The sequence below is a fragment of the Dreissena polymorpha genome, chromosome 1, assembly GCF_020536995.1.
Source record: "Dreissena polymorpha isolate Duluth1 chromosome 1, UMN_Dpol_1.0, whole genome shotgun sequence".
In the NCBI taxonomy this organism is placed as follows: Eukaryota; Metazoa; Mollusca; class Bivalvia; order Myida; family Dreissenidae; genus Dreissena; species Dreissena polymorpha.
The window spans coordinates 171,527,976-171,547,046 of NC_068355.1; the positions used below are offsets into that span (position 1 = coordinate 171,527,976).

General features: G+C 33.8%; 1 protein-coding gene across 9 annotated transcripts in view; it reads left to right on the forward strand.

Moving 5' to 3' along the window:
- The window catches only part of LOC127861008 (hemoglobin-3-like), a 370,059-nt gene that overhangs the window by 170,934 nt on the left and 180,054 nt on the right, over positions 1-19,071 (forward strand). The window contains exons 1-5 of one of the 9 annotated variants that reach the window (XM_052399400.1): positions 2,063-2,418; positions 11,635-11,767; positions 11,933-12,158; positions 14,030-14,135; positions 16,646-16,961. In XM_052399400.1, coding sequence (XP_052255360.1) covers positions 2,262-2,418; positions 11,635-11,767; positions 11,933-12,158; positions 14,030-14,135; positions 16,646-16,668 — 645 coding nt within the window. In that variant the 5' untranslated portion in view covers positions 2,063-2,261 and the 3' untranslated portion in view covers positions 16,669-16,961. Of the gene's footprint in view, positions 1-2,039; positions 2,419-11,634; positions 11,768-11,932; positions 12,159-14,029; positions 14,907-16,645; positions 16,962-19,071 lie in introns of those variants that run through there. The other 8 variants (XM_052399359.1, XM_052399417.1, XM_052399384.1 and 5 more) reach the window with 8 other exon arrangements.

Here is a 19,071-nt window from a genome sequence, read left to right on the forward strand (position 1 = left end):
GGGCTTACTTGTCAGGTCCAGACATATAGCGAGTAGGTTGAGTTAAGCCATGCTGAGTCCGTACGTAGATGCACAATGTTTTGTATAAGATTCAATAGTGGTGATGAACAATGAGATATATTGTTGTTACTACGTAACGCATACAGTCAATAAGGTCAGACGTCGGTCCCGTTGTTTTCTCTTTTTATCCGATTGAATATAAGTGTGAACTGTCATCAATTAAACAGCCGAGTGCGAGGACACACTATAGAGCTTAATAATAACGCACGGACATAGGCGCTTCTCGAGACGCCAGTAACAGTGTGGGAAACATTGCATGTGTTAAAGGGGCCGTCCAACTGATTTTGGCATGTATTGAAGCAGGTCATTAAATGCGTTATATTGATAAATTTAAACATTTGACCTAAAAATCTTCAGTAAAAACAAGAATACAATTTAAAAAAAAAAGGAAAAAAGTAACCCTCAACAGGGCTCGAACCACTGACCCCTGGAGTCCTTGAGAAAAAAGTCTCCCGCCTAGGCAACTCGATCATCCATGCTCATGCTAAGAGCGGATGTTTTTTTTTACCTATATAAGCAATCCTCGTAGTTTCCCAAAATATAACGACAATAACAGAACTTTCCAAATTATTCAATCGTTTCGCGTCGCACGACGCCTTATAATTTTAAGGTTAACAAATCGTCAAAAGATGCATATAATGGGTATTTAAGAGCATGGTAAATGGTCAGTATTACTATTTCCTAAAAAATATCATAACAAAAACGAAAATTTGCGAATCTGAAACAACTTTTTTTATTTTGTCAATTTACCAATCTGTTGGACGGCCCGTTTAATACTTTGTATCAGATCATCTGAAAATTACAAAATGTTTATAAATGCATTCGCTTAACTTTTACGTCGATAAAAAAAAATAGGAAAATAAAAAAATATACAACAACAACTTCAATAAACGAGCCTTACAATAGGGTAACTTCAAAGATATGAACACGACCCAACGTTAATTATGTTTATATTGAGAAAAGCACCTGGATTACATCAGAAGCGTTAATTCAAGCTGAGCCAATAACTTACATATGCGCAAAAAATAAATTATCTTAAAATAAATGCAAAGTTATGAAGTGGGGAGATTTTGAATGAAGCTAGTTTAAATACTTAAACGTGAGAAAACTTAACATCATATTCATGCACGAAAAGTCGTTGGTAAAATGCTTTTAACAGATGCGGTCGGGAAAATTCTTGTAATAGATGGAATGGGTGAAATTCAAGGGGGAGTAGTTCAAATGCGTGTTATATAAGGGTCTTAGAAAACTGGGCATGATGCATATGCGTAAAGTGTCAAACCAAATTAGCCTGTGCAATCCGCATTTTTTTTATTTTCGCTAAGAAAAGACTTCATTTAAACGAAAAATGTCATAAAAGCGGACACTTTACGCACATGCATTATGCCCAGTTTTCTCAGAAAGCGACTCAACTGCTTGCAACAGGAGGCGTCGGAAAAATTCTTGTAACGGATGGGATGATTGTAACATGCGGTGTCGGTGAAATGCTTGTAACGGGCGGGATGATTGTAACATGCGGTGTCGGTGAAATTTTTGTAACGGGTGCGATAATTATAACATGCGGTGTCGGTGAAATGCCTGTAACAGGTGGGATGATTGAAACATGCGGTGTCGGTGAAATGCTAGTAACGGGACGAATGAAACATGCGGTGTCGGTGAAATGCTTGTAACGGGCGGTATGATTGTATCATGCGGTGTCGGTGAAATGCTTGTAACGGGCGGGATGATTGTAACATGCGGTGTCGGTGAAATTCTTGTAACGGGTGGGATGATTGTAACATGCGGTGTCGGTGAAATGCTTGTAACAGGTGGGATGATTGTAACATGCGGTGTCGGTGAAATGCTTGTAACGGGTGGGATGATTGAAACATGCGGTGTCGGTGAACTGTTTGTAACGGGTGGGATGATTGAAACATGCGGTGTCGGTGAAATGCTTGTAAAGGGCGGGATGATTGTAACATGCGGTGTCGGTGAAATGCTTGTAACGGGTGGAATGATTGAAACATGCGGTGTCGGTGAGATGCTTGTAACGGGCGGGATGATTGTAACATGCGGTTTCGGTGAAATTCTTGTAACGGGCGGGATGATTGTAACATGCGGTGTCGGTGAAATGCTTGTTACAGGAGGGCGGTTGACATTCTTGGAACTGACTGGGTTCTTGTTTTGCTTATTATAGGTAAGCTTGAAGAAATGCTTGTTACATGATAGGTACACACATTCATGTTGTAGGGGGAGAGTATAAAATTGCTGTTATCGTAAGTATTGTTGGAATGCCTGTGACAGGAATGGAGTGCTGTGAAATTGGATTGATAAAATGCTTGCATCAGAAGGGGTCGGTAAAAATCTTGTTACTGGAAGGTGAGTGTATTTCTTGGACAAATATTAAAAACATAATATGTTGGCAAATTGCATTCACCAGGAGAGGTCATTGAACGTCTATTTACACTAGGTGTCAGTGAAATGCTTGTAGCATAAAGTTTCGATGAAATGCTTGTAGCATAAACTTTCGGTGAAATGCGTGTAACATAAAGTTTTGGTGAAATGCTTGCAGCATAAAGTTTCGGTGCAATGCTTGTAACACAAAATTTCGGTGAAATGCCAGAAACATAAAGTTTCGGTGAAATTCTTTTTACATAAATTTTCGGTGAAATACTTGTATCATAAAGTTTCAGTGAAATAATTGTTACATAAAGTTTCAGTGAAATGCTTGTGAGATAAAGTTCCGGTGAAACGCTTGTAACACAAAGTTTCGGTAAAATGCTCGTAGCACAAAGTTTTGATGAAATGATTATAACAAAAAGCTTTGGTGAAATGCTTGTAACACAAAATTTCGATGAAATGCTTGTAACATAACGTTTCGGTAAAATGCTTGTAACATAACGTTTCGGTAAAATGCTTGTTTCATAAAGTTTCGATATATGTTTGTAACATAAACTTTCGGTGAAATGCTAGTAACATACATTTTCGGTGAAATGCTTGTAAAATAAAGTTTCGGTGAAATGCTTGTAACCTAAAGTTTAGGTGTCATGCTTGTAACATAAAGTTTCGGTGTCGTGCTTGTAACATAGAATTTAGGTGAAATGCTTGTAAAATAAAGTTTCGGTGAAATGCTTGTAACATATAGTTTCGGTGTCATGCTTGTAACATAAAGTTTCAGTGCAATGCTTGTAAACAAAGTTTCGGTGAAATGCTTGTAGCATAAAACTTCGTTGTCATGCTTGTAACATAAAGTTTCGGTGTCATGTTTGTAACATAAAGTTTCGGCGACATGCTTTGGGCATGAAGACGTGAAATGTTTGTATACAATTTTGGTGTTATGCTTGTAACATAAAGTTTCGGTGTCATGCTTGTATCATAAAGTTTCGGTGACATGCTTGGGACAGGAACATTCGGTGAACTGCTTGTTACAAAAAGTTTTGGTGAAATGCTTGTCCAATACAGTTTTAGTGAAATGCTTGTAACATACAGTTGCGGTGTAATGCTTGTAACATAAAGTTTTGGTGTCATGCTTGTAACATAACGCTTCTGTGAAATGCTTGTAACATAAAGTTTTGGTGTCATGCTTGTAAAATAAATTTTCGGTGTCATGCTTTTAACATAAAGTTTCGGTTAAATGCTAGTAAAATAAAGTTTCGGTGAATTGCTTGTAACATAGAGTTTCTGTGTCATGCTTGTAACATAAAGTTTCGGTGAAATGCTTGTTTTATAAAGTTTCTGTGTCATGCTTTTAACATAACGTTTCTGTAAAATGCTTGTAACATTAAGTTAGGAGAAATGCTCTTAACATAAAGTTTCTGTGGCATGCTTGTAACATAAAGTTTCGGTGTCATGCTTGTAACATAAAGTTCCGGTGACATGCTTGGGGCAGGAAGATTCGGTTACATGCTTGTAAAAGGATGGTTATTACTATTTTGTCTTTGATGACTTTACATTACCCTTATCAGCACATATGTACTTAATTTAATACGTTATCTTTTAAAATAATGAAGGGTATGTCAAACACAATATTTTAAACACACCAATACACTGAATGAATGGATCAGAAATGTTGCTTTGTTGACGTACTTAATGTAAAATACTCTATATCTCTGATACCATTACTGCATGCATGTTTAATCGGGTCGATCTCAATCGCTCACATTACCAAACCACTTCACGATTGCATGCAGTACTTTGATAGTAAACCACTTATGCTCTTAAGTAGTCCATACTAAAATTACACACATATGATTTTTCCTGATGTGCTGTTTTATTGTTAGATTATTAATTTAGAAAAATGTGTCGTAAATTATGTCATAAATGTGTTTTCTTTGACACGATCATATTCAAGATGCATATGACAATGAGTCAAAAAACATTTGAATTGATGAATGGTTTGTTGAAAAGTCTATGTCCGATAACTGGAGTAGAATAAGGCTTTACTATTTATTAAAAGTTATATTATCTTTAAATAATGTCCCGTCAGGAAGACAGCTTATGCTATTGTATGTGATGCTAAACCAATGTGCTTTGTATACAGAGACTTTATACATTTATATGTACAAATATGATATATACCGCCTCCGTACCGGTACTTTGGATAATAATTGAACACAAAACTTTGATTTATTGCAATTACATTTATTAAATTCGGATGCTTCCCAGTCTCAAAGAAACTTAATAATATACCGATGTTTATTTCTCGAACATTTCGTATTGATCAAAATTATATACATTATTTTTTTTATGTTAATAACATTGAATACAACTGTTTTGGCTGGCGAAATTTTTTTTTACGATAACAATAAATAAAGAAGGTAATAATTATGATAAAGGTAAACCCAAGCCGCGCCGCACATTTTTCATCATACAATGTACTTTATGACTATATTTTATTTGGTATTTAATAAGTTGTCAAATGAAACCTACATTAATATATGGTGTCACTGAAACGTCAATGTATGACCTTAACGTGATTATAAAATAGCTACACGTTGCTCATAAAACGCACACGGATCCCTGCATTGCCTGCATGTATTTCTAATTAATACACGACACGACATCACAGTGTCACCATTTTATAATAAGTAATTAATATGGACCGTGCTCTGTGATAAAGGGGTTTAATGCATGTGCGTTAAGTGACGACCCAGATTACCATGTCCAGTCCGCACCGGATAATCAGGGATGAAGCTTTCCGCTTTTATGATTTGTTCGTTTCAAGAAAGTCTCTTCTTCGCAAAGTTTAGGCGCAAAGTGTCGTCCCTTATAATCCTGTGCGGACTGCACAGGCAAAACTGGGACGACACTTTACGCACATGCTAGTTTAATTAAATAGCAATTTAATATAATTTAAATTCTGTTTTGAGTAATATTGCTATGTTGTTAATGTTTTACTCATGTGTGTCAGTGATAAGTTTTTCGCTTATTCGTAGCTTCGGCGCGCCATATAGTCGGTTTAAACCCCAAATGTTTTGCACTGGCGTTTCCCCAGCGGAGACCCATGTTTCACTGTGTTCTGTCGTATGGTACCGGTATGTATTGGCCTGTATTGTATAGGCAATAAGTAACTTGCCTTAAATAATGATAGACTAACAAGTATTTGTACAAATTTCCGTCCTGATAAGATGTATTGAGGTGTATTATTCCAATAACTGCAGATATTTTATTTGAGTTCGTTCGTCTTTAGTACATTTGCTATGCAAATATGCCCATAAGGATAGGATTAACTTGGTTTCATTAAACAACTTTCAACCAAACTACTTACCGTGGCTACAATTAAATTTAGCACGTTTTGGTAGATAACCAAAGTCCATATAGACGCTGTTCACTATTCAAACGTTTGGGCTGACTAAACTGTTCACCTTCCTCTTATTAACTCGTCACAAATATGCAAACGTGCGCTGTTAAGACTTACTTACTTTGGTAGCAACTGATGTATGTTGGAAAAACTGCTAATGAAAGCTCCAATCTCAGTTGCGAAAACAAACGTTCAGGAATTCATTGAGTGTTACAGGTAAGTGGAATACGTTTTGTGCGGATGGCTAGATATGAGTTATTGAATAATTGACTGTATATTATTTGTCTCAGTGTGTTGGAAAACTTGTTTGCTGAACTTTTTTTTGCATGTTTTAATCAATATGGAACTCGCAAATGAATTGATCCATGGAAAGTTCCTATTTAAATGCAAGTTTAGTTTGAATACAAGTATATGACATAATTCATCATTGATTAAAATGATTGGTTAAGTAGGAATACATGTACACATTTCTAATGATATGTCATATACTCCCTTAGGAAAAACAAGGAGAAAATTCAAGTAAAACATAGAAATATACTTAAATGTAACCATCAGTATAAATAAGAACACTTTTGGCTGGCTGGACTAATTTGAGACGATTATGCTTGTTTTGTTTAAATATCATGTTCAACACGTAAAAAATACTTTAATGAGTCGCGTTCTGAGAAAACTGGGCATAATGCATGTGCGTTAAGTGTCACACTTTCCGCCTCTACTGGATTTTCGTATATAAGAGACTTCCTTTAAACGAAAAACACCATAAAAGCGGAAACTGTCGTCCCTGATTAGCCTGTGCGGACTACACAGGCTAATCTGGGATGACACTTTACACACATGCATTAAGCCCCGTTTTCTCAGAACGCGTCTCAAATGTTCAGCCTGTCGACACATACACATCGATATTGCAGCATCGGCAATGTATGCAGAGATTTCATGTCTAATTGCTGGTGAAACAATATGTGTCTGTACTTTTAATTCTTTTTCATTGTATTATAATTAATCCATTGTCAGTTCCGATGCTTCAATTTTTTTGGTTAAAACATTGGTTAGGCAAACTTCAGTAAAAGTATTGACTATGAACAATTCTTTTTAAATCTGACTTAATTCTAATTTCCAAATATTAATCGCATTATGTTGTTAATTATCATACAGCACTCAAGAAATAATAACAAAACAAACTTATTCAAACTGTGAATCGATGACTTTTTGTTTTTTCGTCTCCTCAAAATTTGAAGCGTTTTTAACCGCAAGAACGTATCGACTAATTTTAATAAATGCACATTTAATTTAATGAGTAAGACTTGGAATTATAGTTTAGATTCTTTAAGCTTGTCAAAGAAATAACAAGAATGTGAAAGTATTTTAGTTGTGTGTGTATGTTATGCATGATGTACTGCAATAATGCATGCGTACCAAAAATATATTGATGAATTTACATTTAATAGTTCACAACTATAATCGCCGTCGTATAACAATTTTCAATTCACAATGCTGAAGCAACCTTTGTGATTGCCCGTTTTATAAGAATTTGAGCTGTGCTCGTTGAAAAACGGGGATTCGTGCATTTTCGTAAGTGTCGTCCCATATTAGTATGTGCTGTCCGAACAGGCTTATCAGGCACGACACTTTCCGAATTTATACAATTTTCCGTTTAATGGAAGTCTCTTCTAAGCAAAATCCTGCACATGCTTATTTGGGACGACATATTACGCACAGGCATTGAACCCCGTTTTGCAAGAAAGAGACTCATTTACATTTCTTGTTTAGCTGATTCAAACGGCGGTTAGTTTTTTACCCTCCTTATCTTTAATCTATGTTCCGCGTTCACTTATCAAGCCAGAAGTTGACGTGAATGTAACCAGGGCGCTGCGGATTGATACACACGTATGTTGATGCTTACCATATGGTCGTTTCTGCCAGCTGGTTTGCTTGCGTCCATTTCTGTATTTGCTTTACGTCTACAACCAGCACCTGCTATGTCTTATTGTATATCTACAAAAAACGTGGGTCAAACGGTTTAACGTGATTTTAATCCAACGGAATTAATTGACTATTTAAGAGATACAAATTCTTTTTAAAGGTATGTACATGTATAAATATTAAATTATAAATGTATGGCTACTGTACTCTTTTTACGTATTTAAAATTTGAGTCAAGGTGATTTATTTACAGATAGGCAAAGTGAAAATCTTATATTTTAGTTAAAAGTTTTCTATGAACAGATTGGTAAATTGACAATTTGTAAAACTTATGTAAAGCTGGAAACTAAACACTTTATTTTCAAGTAGCGACTCAGTAAACCATTAACAAAAATAATTCAGCATTTAGTCAATTGTAAGATGAATGGAAATCATTGTAAATATTGAAGCTTATTTATGTCGATATAAACTATGCTGCTGGAACATTTAAAATCTTAAAATGAATACAAACAGCAACAACACCAATAACAAAATTCATTACAGCAATAAAGCTTTCTCATTAATACTCATAGCTAAATGATCCTTAGAAATAAACCGACAGTTTTTTAAAGACATTATAATTACTCATATATTTATTTTCCTGTAAACTAATGCCTGTGTGAAATGTGTCTGTCATTTTCAATACTTATGAATTCAACCAATACAAAGTGTACATAAATTATCAATAACAACATGATATAAACTGAACAATGTAATCAATCACGATCGTTATTTATAATATCAGTCGACGAAATGAAAACAATATGTTAAAATTTGATGTAATGAATTTCACATGTCGTAAAATAATTACATTGCTCAGTTAGAAAGACATCAATTATACAACATAATTATGAACATTTCCGAATGAGACACAACATGCACAAATCACATTAAAGTAACCTTGCACATTATCATAAAATATCATTTACAATTATTCACGCGCCTTTACTGTACGAACAAATGCGTAATTAACAAAATGACGCAATATAGGCTCCACAACGATCACTATTTTACATTATATCAAGTTCGCAATATGTATTATGGGTGTCTTTTTCTCGTCGACGTCGTTGTCGTTCTTAGTCGTCATCCTTAACTTAATCGTTCGCATACGGTTACATTATTAAAAATTCGTAAGAAATTTTACTTAAAGTCAAACTTAAAATGTATACAAAGTGCGGCGCAAATCCTTGGCATGATACTTATCTTGTATCTGTTCAATGTTAAAGGCAGATTTAGCAAACAGTTTAGTCCCGTTGAGGGAAAATTGGGCTTAATGCACGTTTACAGGCTCATCAGGGACAATGCTTTCCGCATCGTTTGGATTTTTTTTGTAGAAGCGACATCATGTCAAAAGGCGAATTTCATATAACAAAAGAAGTGTTGTCCGTGACTGAACATGAATTAAGCACAGTTTGCCCAGGACGGAGCTCGATAAAAACACAAACTTGCCAAACGTAAATCTTTTTTTCCATATTTCTGTACAATAAATTTTGCTCATTTGAACATATATATTGAATAAGCAAGAAATATTTTTTATTAATGTATACGTGCATATATAATATTTACATATATGATTGTAAATACGATGTGACAAATGGAATTAATAGATTATAGGTACACAAGTGTTGTTATTTCATCTCAGAAAAAAAACAACAACAGAAAATAGCAATTTGTCGGCTTAAGTCGGGTTTAAAAAAATCAATTAAAATGAAACGCAGAAGGTTAATACTTATTTTCAACAAAGAAATTTCCTTTGATGTATCATTGATTTAAAAATATTTTTCATACTGTAGAAAAGGAAAATTGTGACTGTGAAAATTTAGAGACTTGTTAATACTTTTTCGATTTTTTAAATGTGTTAACAACACTATAATATTTGATAGTACAAAATAATATAGAGAGCGAAAAAAGTTAATTGAATTTTTTTTTCCTGTTGTTCAACTCGAAACCTGGTTTTCTCGCCCTTCAAGCGATCAATCTACTTCTACACCACATTAACATTTAATTCATTAAAACGCGTATTGAGTTCTTTATCTTTTATATTTCGACCAAATTTTCTTAGTTTTACTCACATATGGGGAAATCGTTTGGAGTAACGACGTAAGGCAGTGTAAAACAATGATCATAACTGGTTTAAATCCTTAATACTAGCTCCTTCTACCATACGTAAACTCGTTACTTATCTGATTCCTTTTAATTTGTGAGTTTAACACACTTAATTAGAAATTAATTGCGTGTGTATTCAAAATATAATGCAGATTCCATTAAACTATGTGATTTAAGTTTATGCTTTCCGATGGCTTATAGAGAAATATCAGTTAATTAAAACTGATATTTCACTGTTTCAAACAGTAAAAAATAACAGTGAAAATAATCAATAATTTTCATTGTTTAACCGTATCTATTTAAGATATCTTTGATTTCCCCATTGGTACCCCCAATTTTACCAAGAACACCTACTCTGCATTGAATGTTTATACAAACATACAGATGAGCTTTCTTTGAACATACATGTAATAACATTTTGGGGCACCCAATGGGGAATTACATTGTCTGGAATGGCAAAAATACAAAAATGATCATGTGTAAGCATAAAATATTTATTTTTTTATTTCCACACGCGCCACTCGTGACCATATAATTGTTTATGATCACTCTTTAATTAAAATCGATATTCTACCAAATCCAACAAATATCCTCTATGTTTTCGTTTTATAACACATATTTGCGCAGTCGATATTAATTTAAATTTTACAATAACTAAAACAAATAATATTTTCAAATTATATGTTGGTTTTCCACCAATATATAAAAACAATCACGATTGACAATTCGTGAAAGTCATCAATTGAAAAGAAATACCCGACAGTTTGTATATGCTTGACGTAGTAACATAAAATAAAAATTATTTTTTAAATCGCTGTGATATGTTTGTTTAATGCAGTAAGCTGTACTTTCGTTTGAACACGCATCGATTTAAATGCATCGTTAATATTACACATCAAATATATAAGTTGATTCAAGTATGAATTATAAAAACAAGGACGCGTGCAGATTTTATTCATATTTAAATATCATCACAGTTGATTTAACACTGCGGGGAATCACGTGAACACAAAAGTACATCGTTCGCACAATATGGCGGAAAAAGCTCTCGCTTAATGACGAAAATCAAGGTATTCTCATATTTTATAATATCAAAATAAATGATAACTATGCGCAGAGTACCCGCTTAGTCGCCTAATGTACTCTGGTTATTGTCGTTTTTTTTTATATTTCTGTAGTTTTCTCAAACATTCAGGAACAATAAACAATGGAAATTGTACATCGTCTGAACATACTTTATTTTGACGTGTTTGCAATTCAAGACGACAAACAACGAAATAAATACAACATTTTTTGCTTGATAACATGCTTAGAATATTTCTTACAAGGTTTTGCCCGTTGTTTAAGCTTTTTTAGATCTGTGGCGAGGAATTTGGAAAATAGTACATCGTCTGAATGTTTTTTGTTTGAATGCATCGTCTGAACGGTTATGAGTACATTATCTGAACTGCTTCTGTTTTTACTTTTAATGCGATGTTTATCATAATAAAATTGTTATAAATTTACAAATTGTAATTGATTTAAACACCCTTTTTCATCTCACATCACAACCTGATTTTATAATGCCTATTGTGTCGGGTGCTGTAACCTTTCGGCGGTTTTTTTGATCACCATGATATAGTTATGTCTGACATAGGAATGAACGTATGCAGGTTGGTTTCGTTGTGATTTTTAACTAAATGTTATTAAATGTTATGATTACAGGATATGGTTTTTCTTTTGCACGTTCAGGGAAAAAGTTCTCAATGAGTGACCCCGCTGACCCTGTGACGGGCCTCACATGGCGCCAAAAGGAGGCTGTGAGGGAGAGCTGGGGGAAACTGAGCTCCGAGTGGAAGACACACGGCGTCGAGTTCTTCATCAGGTATATACTAGATTAGTAACAATAAGTGGGATCACCGAAGAAAGAAGTGCTTTATTGTGAATAAATCTGTTGTTTCAGTGATGCATGTTGTTCTCTGTTTTATCAGATCGCAATTGTGGTTAGGTTAATATGGACTATTCATGTTTCTTCTTTTCATTTCCACAGGCTCTTCAAAACATACCCGTCCATTCTGGCATATTTCAAGACATTTGATGGTATGGATCTTGACGCCATACGCAGCTCATCTAAGCTGCGTGCGCACATGCTGAACTTCAAACACGGAATTACGTCATTCGTGGATAATCTAGATGACGTTGAATGTCTTACGGTTCTCATCCACAAGATGACAGAAAACCATTTCCGGCGGCAAATAACCGTAAATGAATTCCAGGTACAGCCAGATTACTTTATTTACTTAATGCATAGAATGCTTACGAAACAATCCGTCCTGTTTGACCATTTGTATGTTTATCCATATTGTAAACGATGCGTGTTTATACCGTCGTTTTGTTTCAACATATATAAGTTCGTTTTGTAACGTAAACAAAAACTTTTTCGTACTCTTTTTGTTGTACTTATTTAAAAATAAAATTCGAAAATAATTTCGTTGGAATCTGAGTATCTCGAATTGTTCATATTGATTGATTGCTGTATCTTAAATACTTAAACCGAATCGTACATTTTACATTCTTTAAGCTTTGAAAACGTTGGTTTTTCTCAACTCAAGATTCGTTTCATCTTAAATCTAAATACATACGAACACGCCTATTAACGTCGTACATTGTATCGTGCCTAATATAGATGTACACGGCGTAAGTTGTATGCGGCCGAACATAGTATGAAAAGACAAGTAGACTTATCAGCTATGCAAATAATAAAAGCAGCTATATTAAAACATTAATTTCATGATAGTTCGTTTATTTATTCGGTATTTTGAAGAGACCGATTTATCATTTCAAGTCGACAGATTAAGTTCTTAACGGAACGAACATAAAATAACTACTTTCTATTACTACAGTTCATGTGATGAAATTAAAATGCTTTGGTTTCAAAGAATTATCTTATGTGTCTTTTTAATATCTGATAAGTCAAATATAGAATATAGATAACCGAAAGTCAGGACATACGTTTGGCGACACACCTATACAGACAAGTATATGGTATTAGCATTATAATCTGCATACAAGAGACGGTAACTTGTTAGGTGAGTGCACGTATTGTTTACATGAATGACTTTTCGACTCTACAAACAGTATTTGCAGTTATTTGAAATATGATTTCGTCAATGTATGCACCATTTCTTCTGAACGTGTATTCTAGTTTGTTATTCATCAACCCGAAGGTTCGTTCTGCTAATACGAATATACCAAATATGTTTGTTTTGGGTTTTATTTAATAAAACGGTATGATGTTTGTTAAATGTAGAAGGCATTCAGTAAAAGGAAAACAAAAAAACATCGCAAGAGGTTGGCTGCGCATTCTATGTGCGCAAGTACTAAAAGGGGAGACAACATCGGAATCTCGAACTCGGGGCAAATTTTTACTGGGTCATTCAGGCAAATAACAACAAATGATTAAACATCATTTATAATGAATATTATCCATAAGTTAATCCCGAATGTTAACGGATAGTTGTCATATTTATTTATTGTAACATTGATTTCTTAAGTAATGTGACATATATGTGGCAGGTGTTTGTTTCAATCTATGTCGTTTTCAAGATTTATTTATTGAATGAGTCGTTGTCATGCTTTGGACATCTCATTCTTAAACCATTTGTGCCTAGTTGACTCTCACATCCTTCTAAATTGGATCAATTTACTTTCAAAATTATGGATGTCTAGTATATTTATTTCTATATTTAGAATCTTTCTTACAGGAATTCCTTTAAGCAAACAGCGCAGACCCTGATGAGACGCCGCATTTTTTTAGACGCTAGGCAATAATGGGTTAAAATGAATAAAACAAGGTTACCATGAGTTTGCATTATCTCGTTCACATAGCTCAATAATAAGATTGAAACGAAAAATAAACGGGGAAACAAAAGTCTTTGTTTGGTTTTATCATTAGTACAGTTTAAAAAACGCTCAAAAGAAATAAATTCGATTTTCCGTATTTAAAAAAAAACAATTGTGATGTGAAAATCGGAGTTCTATCTAGTTTATCCTTTTTTGTGTTTCGTTGAATCGAAGTAAAATTGAAAAACTGAAAGATGTGTACAGACTCGGACCGTTTACCATGTTCATATTGTCTTTTTTTCAGGACGCATTCACGCTGTTTACGACGTTCATTCGGGAAGTGACGCAATGTGATGACGTCATAATCGGGGCGTGGAAAGCCACCTTGACTGTTATCTCCACCGTGATTGGTGACCATATGAGAACACTGCAGTACTGCGAAAACAGCATGTGAATGTCGGGGTGCCGGTGACAGCTTAGTCTATAGATGCAGTACACACCGTCATACTGTATACACCGACACACCGACATATGTGCACACCGCCATAGTGTATAGGCTCGACGCTTGCAGAGCACGATACAATATCAGTACCTCGTAGAATGAAGTTTTCATAAACTAAACTCAGGATAATTCCATATGAAATGCTTTTCTGTCTGTATGAAAACAATAGCATGAAAGTTTATGAAATATATTAGCAATTATAGTAAAATTGGAATTGAAAGGCCTATAAAGTGTCTGTATGTGGCACTGCAAATGTTAAATCAGAGCTTAATTTACTGTGTTGTAGTGTAGTAGTAAAACGCACGTTTAAACTCGATATTTATGCGAGTTTTCTTTTGTCAAATTGCTATTAATTTTTAAGCCTACGTTATATATTAATAGGTTTGTAAAATTTACACATGGCACAATTACCGTTGTAAAATAACCAATTAGCACGCAAAAATAGCCTCGATTCTGACGTCATTTTTTATTTTGAATTAAGTAACGTCTCGTTGAATGTTGTCGATGAAGGACGTCAATTGTAACAACTATTGCGACGATTAGTATTTTTCATTAGTATATAGATTCATTCTCACAAGATGTATACCCTTATTTTCTTATTTGCTAAGTATTATTTTTTGTATGTAATATTTCACTGTTTAAATTCTCTGGCGAAACTAATTTTCATTCCTGCTTCACCAACGGCTATTGTATAACAAGTTTTGTTTTAATGTTTCTTTAAGTTTTTTTCAGTTTTTAAGATTTTCAAAAAACGCAATTATGTCATGATGTTTAAGAACAGTTTTGTTTTATATAAAAAAGGTATTGTCTATTGTGTTTGTCCAGACATGGTTTGCCGGGCTATGCATAATATCGTCTACTTAATCAGACGTTTTCGAATGGGTGTTTACACAAACCAAAAATTTTTACTAGAAACTTCAAGATGAAAATCATCAACATCTATCTGCCTACGCCCTCCGCAAACGTTCAATAAACCCTAATGATCGCATCAGCATGCCTTTCATCGTATAATGTTTTAAGACTAAAATAGATAAAATCATAACGTGTAACCTTTCATCTCTTATTTGATTTTGCTATTAGACCCTTATACGAATTAACATGAGTAGAACTCAACAAAAAAGTTTTCCGACACACGCTTTAAGCCCATACAATTATATTTTGTTACCCGATTTTTTCGTACACCCATATTTCCCCCATATTTCCCCTATATCAAAATTCTTACAATTTGCGTTTATCCGTTGAGCATTGAAACTGCTTTTACAACCTTATGATGGTCATTATAACTGGCAGATAATGGAAAAAAGTCAATGAAGTGTTACATTTGCCTTACTTGGTTACATAGGCATGTATACATGATATACGACATATAATTAAAGCAGCATCCGACGCGGAAGGACCTCATAAACTTCGAAATGCATACACATACGTTAGATAATGGTTCTACCGCAAGCATAACGTTGTTATTTAGTTGAAATGATCGTGGTTAGGATGCTATAAGGTGTGCTTAATGTAAAGTATCACCTCTGTTTCAACTGTCATATATAATTATACTGATTGCTTTTTGAGGGTCATATTACAGAAATGTAAGCGACAATCTTTGCACTTGGTTGTCAAAGTTGAACCATGTGGCATCTTTCTGTTAAACGTCATCACAAATATGAAACGGTTTAAAAAAAATCCGACGTACCAAACCACATCAGAAATATGACATGACATTATATTTATACCTTGGAGTATTCAATACTTCATGAAGAGGTAATTACTAACACACTCTATTATTTTAACAAGTATCGCCATACAGAAAAATATTAAAACGTCGATGCAATAAGAATATTTAAATAGGGTCTCTAAGTTGTCGAAAAATTACTTCTGTGAATATTGTTGAAGTATCTTAATTTTCAGATAGATACAATTGTATTTTAAAGCGTCCAAAAACTGAAAGATACCAGAGTTTATTCACAGAGAAAGGATATAAATACGCCCTTATTAATTGATATTGCTTAAAATATTTTTGATACAATTTAATATCTTATTTGTGCGACTCATGTGTTTGTTAAATGTACACAATTGAGGCTCGGGTGAAAAAAACACTTAGTGCTTGTCTAACTTAGCCTCATATTATTAAATATCCATACCCGTCTAGCTAAATATAAAGGAATCAATCAGAGATTTTTTTTTCTAAAAACCGTCCGAAATTATATCAAAATTAATCGAAATTAATCAACTGCTTAATAATCCAAACATTCGTAAATTCGCCCTCTTAATACATGGCAATTAGAGACGCGCACAAAAGATGTGTGATCAGCAACCTTTGTGATTGCCCGCTCTGTATTTACATTCTTATCTAGAGTTAATGTCGAATTGTGGCAGTATGGTTTATAACCCTCTTCATCTCTCGAGTATATATTCTTGTTTCAGGTCCAGCTGAAATGACTCCGTGAAGGGGCGTGGGACCTGTAAATAAACTCTGAAGAACAACAACGAGTATATCTTCTTAGGTTTACAAACCACAGTTCAGTTTTAGTTTATGCTGTAGCGAGCGTGACCAGTGCACTAATATATGCTTGGATGGATACCATGTGAAGACCTCTGCCTTCGGTTAGCTACGATCGGTCGAATAGTGCTTTACTTAGACGTGCGAAAGTACAGCCGCTGGTTTATGCGTTTGAAATATTAAATATGAACACATTTGTTCACGTGTTTTATATTTAATATAGCGGCATTAAACAGATACTGTATACATCTTATTGGATTAAAACAGGTGTGTATATAACGTGTAATTACTCTTTTATGTTTAGTATGTTTTCTGTGATGAAAAATTAAAACTTAAAATGATATGCTCCGTGTCGGAATTTGTTGTTGTGAGATATATACCAAGAAAAACAGTATTGTTTACGGAGCAAAACATATCAATTAAAAAAAAAAGAGTTTATAATGATTGGTGGTCTTATCACGTGAAATGTTTATCAACTTATAAAACCCTAATCTATCTATAACACTGAAGGAGAAATGTCGTTCTAGTAATGCGCTCTGCTTTTCTCTCATTTGCTGATTAAAAGCCATACATTTTGCCTCAATCAATAATTAAAAAAATGCAAAAATACGAACCGCGGATGAATAACCTGTTAAATATAAAGAAGTGAAACTCCAGCTGCTGGAGCAGTATTGAATTCTCATTATAAACAATTAGTTGGTCCTTTATTTAAGGCAAGTGACCGATTGCCCAAACAGTACAAAACAGCACAATACAAACCAACATAAACACAAAATATGAATAAAGCTGGGATCACCGCCTTGGAACGGTCAATGCAAAGCATTGGGGGTTTAAACCGGTTATAGAGCGCTCAACCTCACACTTAACCAAGCAATATATTATAATACATTTAAGTGTAAATAAATTTAACGTCATAGCATTGTAACTCAAACTAAACAATAATAAAAGGGAATTAAAACGCATTCAATTTAATTACAATTTAATTACTCAATGGAATTGAAGATACCAGAGCAACAGAGTTAGAACTTTTTGACGAACGATCAAATGAAACTACAAACAAGTGTCAACTACAGTCCTTCTTTATAGAAAAAGATTAAAGAATATAGCGTCATTAAGTTAATTTTTCAGATAATCAACGCGCAAATAAAGGAAGAAGCAGCAATAATGGGTGTAAAAATTCCATATTACATTGCTTGGTTGTTTATGTGACTGCCAAAAAATATAATAAAAAAATAATAATTAAATCAATCAAGAAACGCCTATCAGAGAGAAAATATAAATAAAATTGAACGTTATTAACCCAATGACCTATGCATGTAGATTACAACTGGAAAGTTGGTCGTATGACGTCAAAAAATGCACGTACCCAGGAACAGAGAAAGAGTTGTGACGTAATTGACAAGCGAAGACACAATGACGTGAACAAAATCCAGGGGCAGTACTGTAAAATAATAATAAAACTATTAATTGGGGGCTACTGCAAAATTGAACTACTAATAAAACAAGTTTAGTTGATTAAATATTAAGAATCAAATGTATAAAAATGGTAATTCAATTAAAGCGACATTATTGGAATCAAACAGTATATAGGTGTTTTGACAACTGATGACAGAAATGATTTGATGTACGATTTGAGTCCAAATGTAGTTTTCATGCAGATTTGTGCATACGACACAAAGACACAATTTTCGTCAATAGTGAAAAATGCCTATAATATAACTAATGATTCCAAATTTTAAGAGAAGAAAGATATAGTGAATCGAAAACCATCAAACACGTGTTTTAAGTACATAAGCATCGTATCCTTTTGATAAAAACAAGTTAATTAAACACTCTGGATCAGCAGACGATTTATTTCATAAATCAAGCTCTGGGTTAATGGTCGCCATCTTTCGAACTACTTTCAAAAGTACAACAACAACAATAACAGTAGAAGACAATTTTAATTGCGAAAAGTTGAAAAATTGAGTACATGTGTCATGGTTGTTGAGTGAAATAGTGTTATTTTCAACTGTGTATGAAGCATGTGAACTGGTAGTGGAATAACCGAATTGTTGGTGGAAATGGAATTTAGAAATATATCTTATAATTCATCATCGTGTAGAATTATCATCAATATCATTTCTGTGGAACATTGCACTATTCAAAATACAAGTGTTTCATAGATATGGTGCTTTTGACATAGTTCACTAACCATCAAGACTGAAATGATTCATGCACACAGGTAAAGTAAATAATTGAATTTGTGCAGAATGTTTATTTTTTACAAATTATTATTTAATTTGACCAATTTATTTTAGATTGATTGCACTGAAACTCAAAGTCTAAAGCTTAGTAAGACACTTAAGCC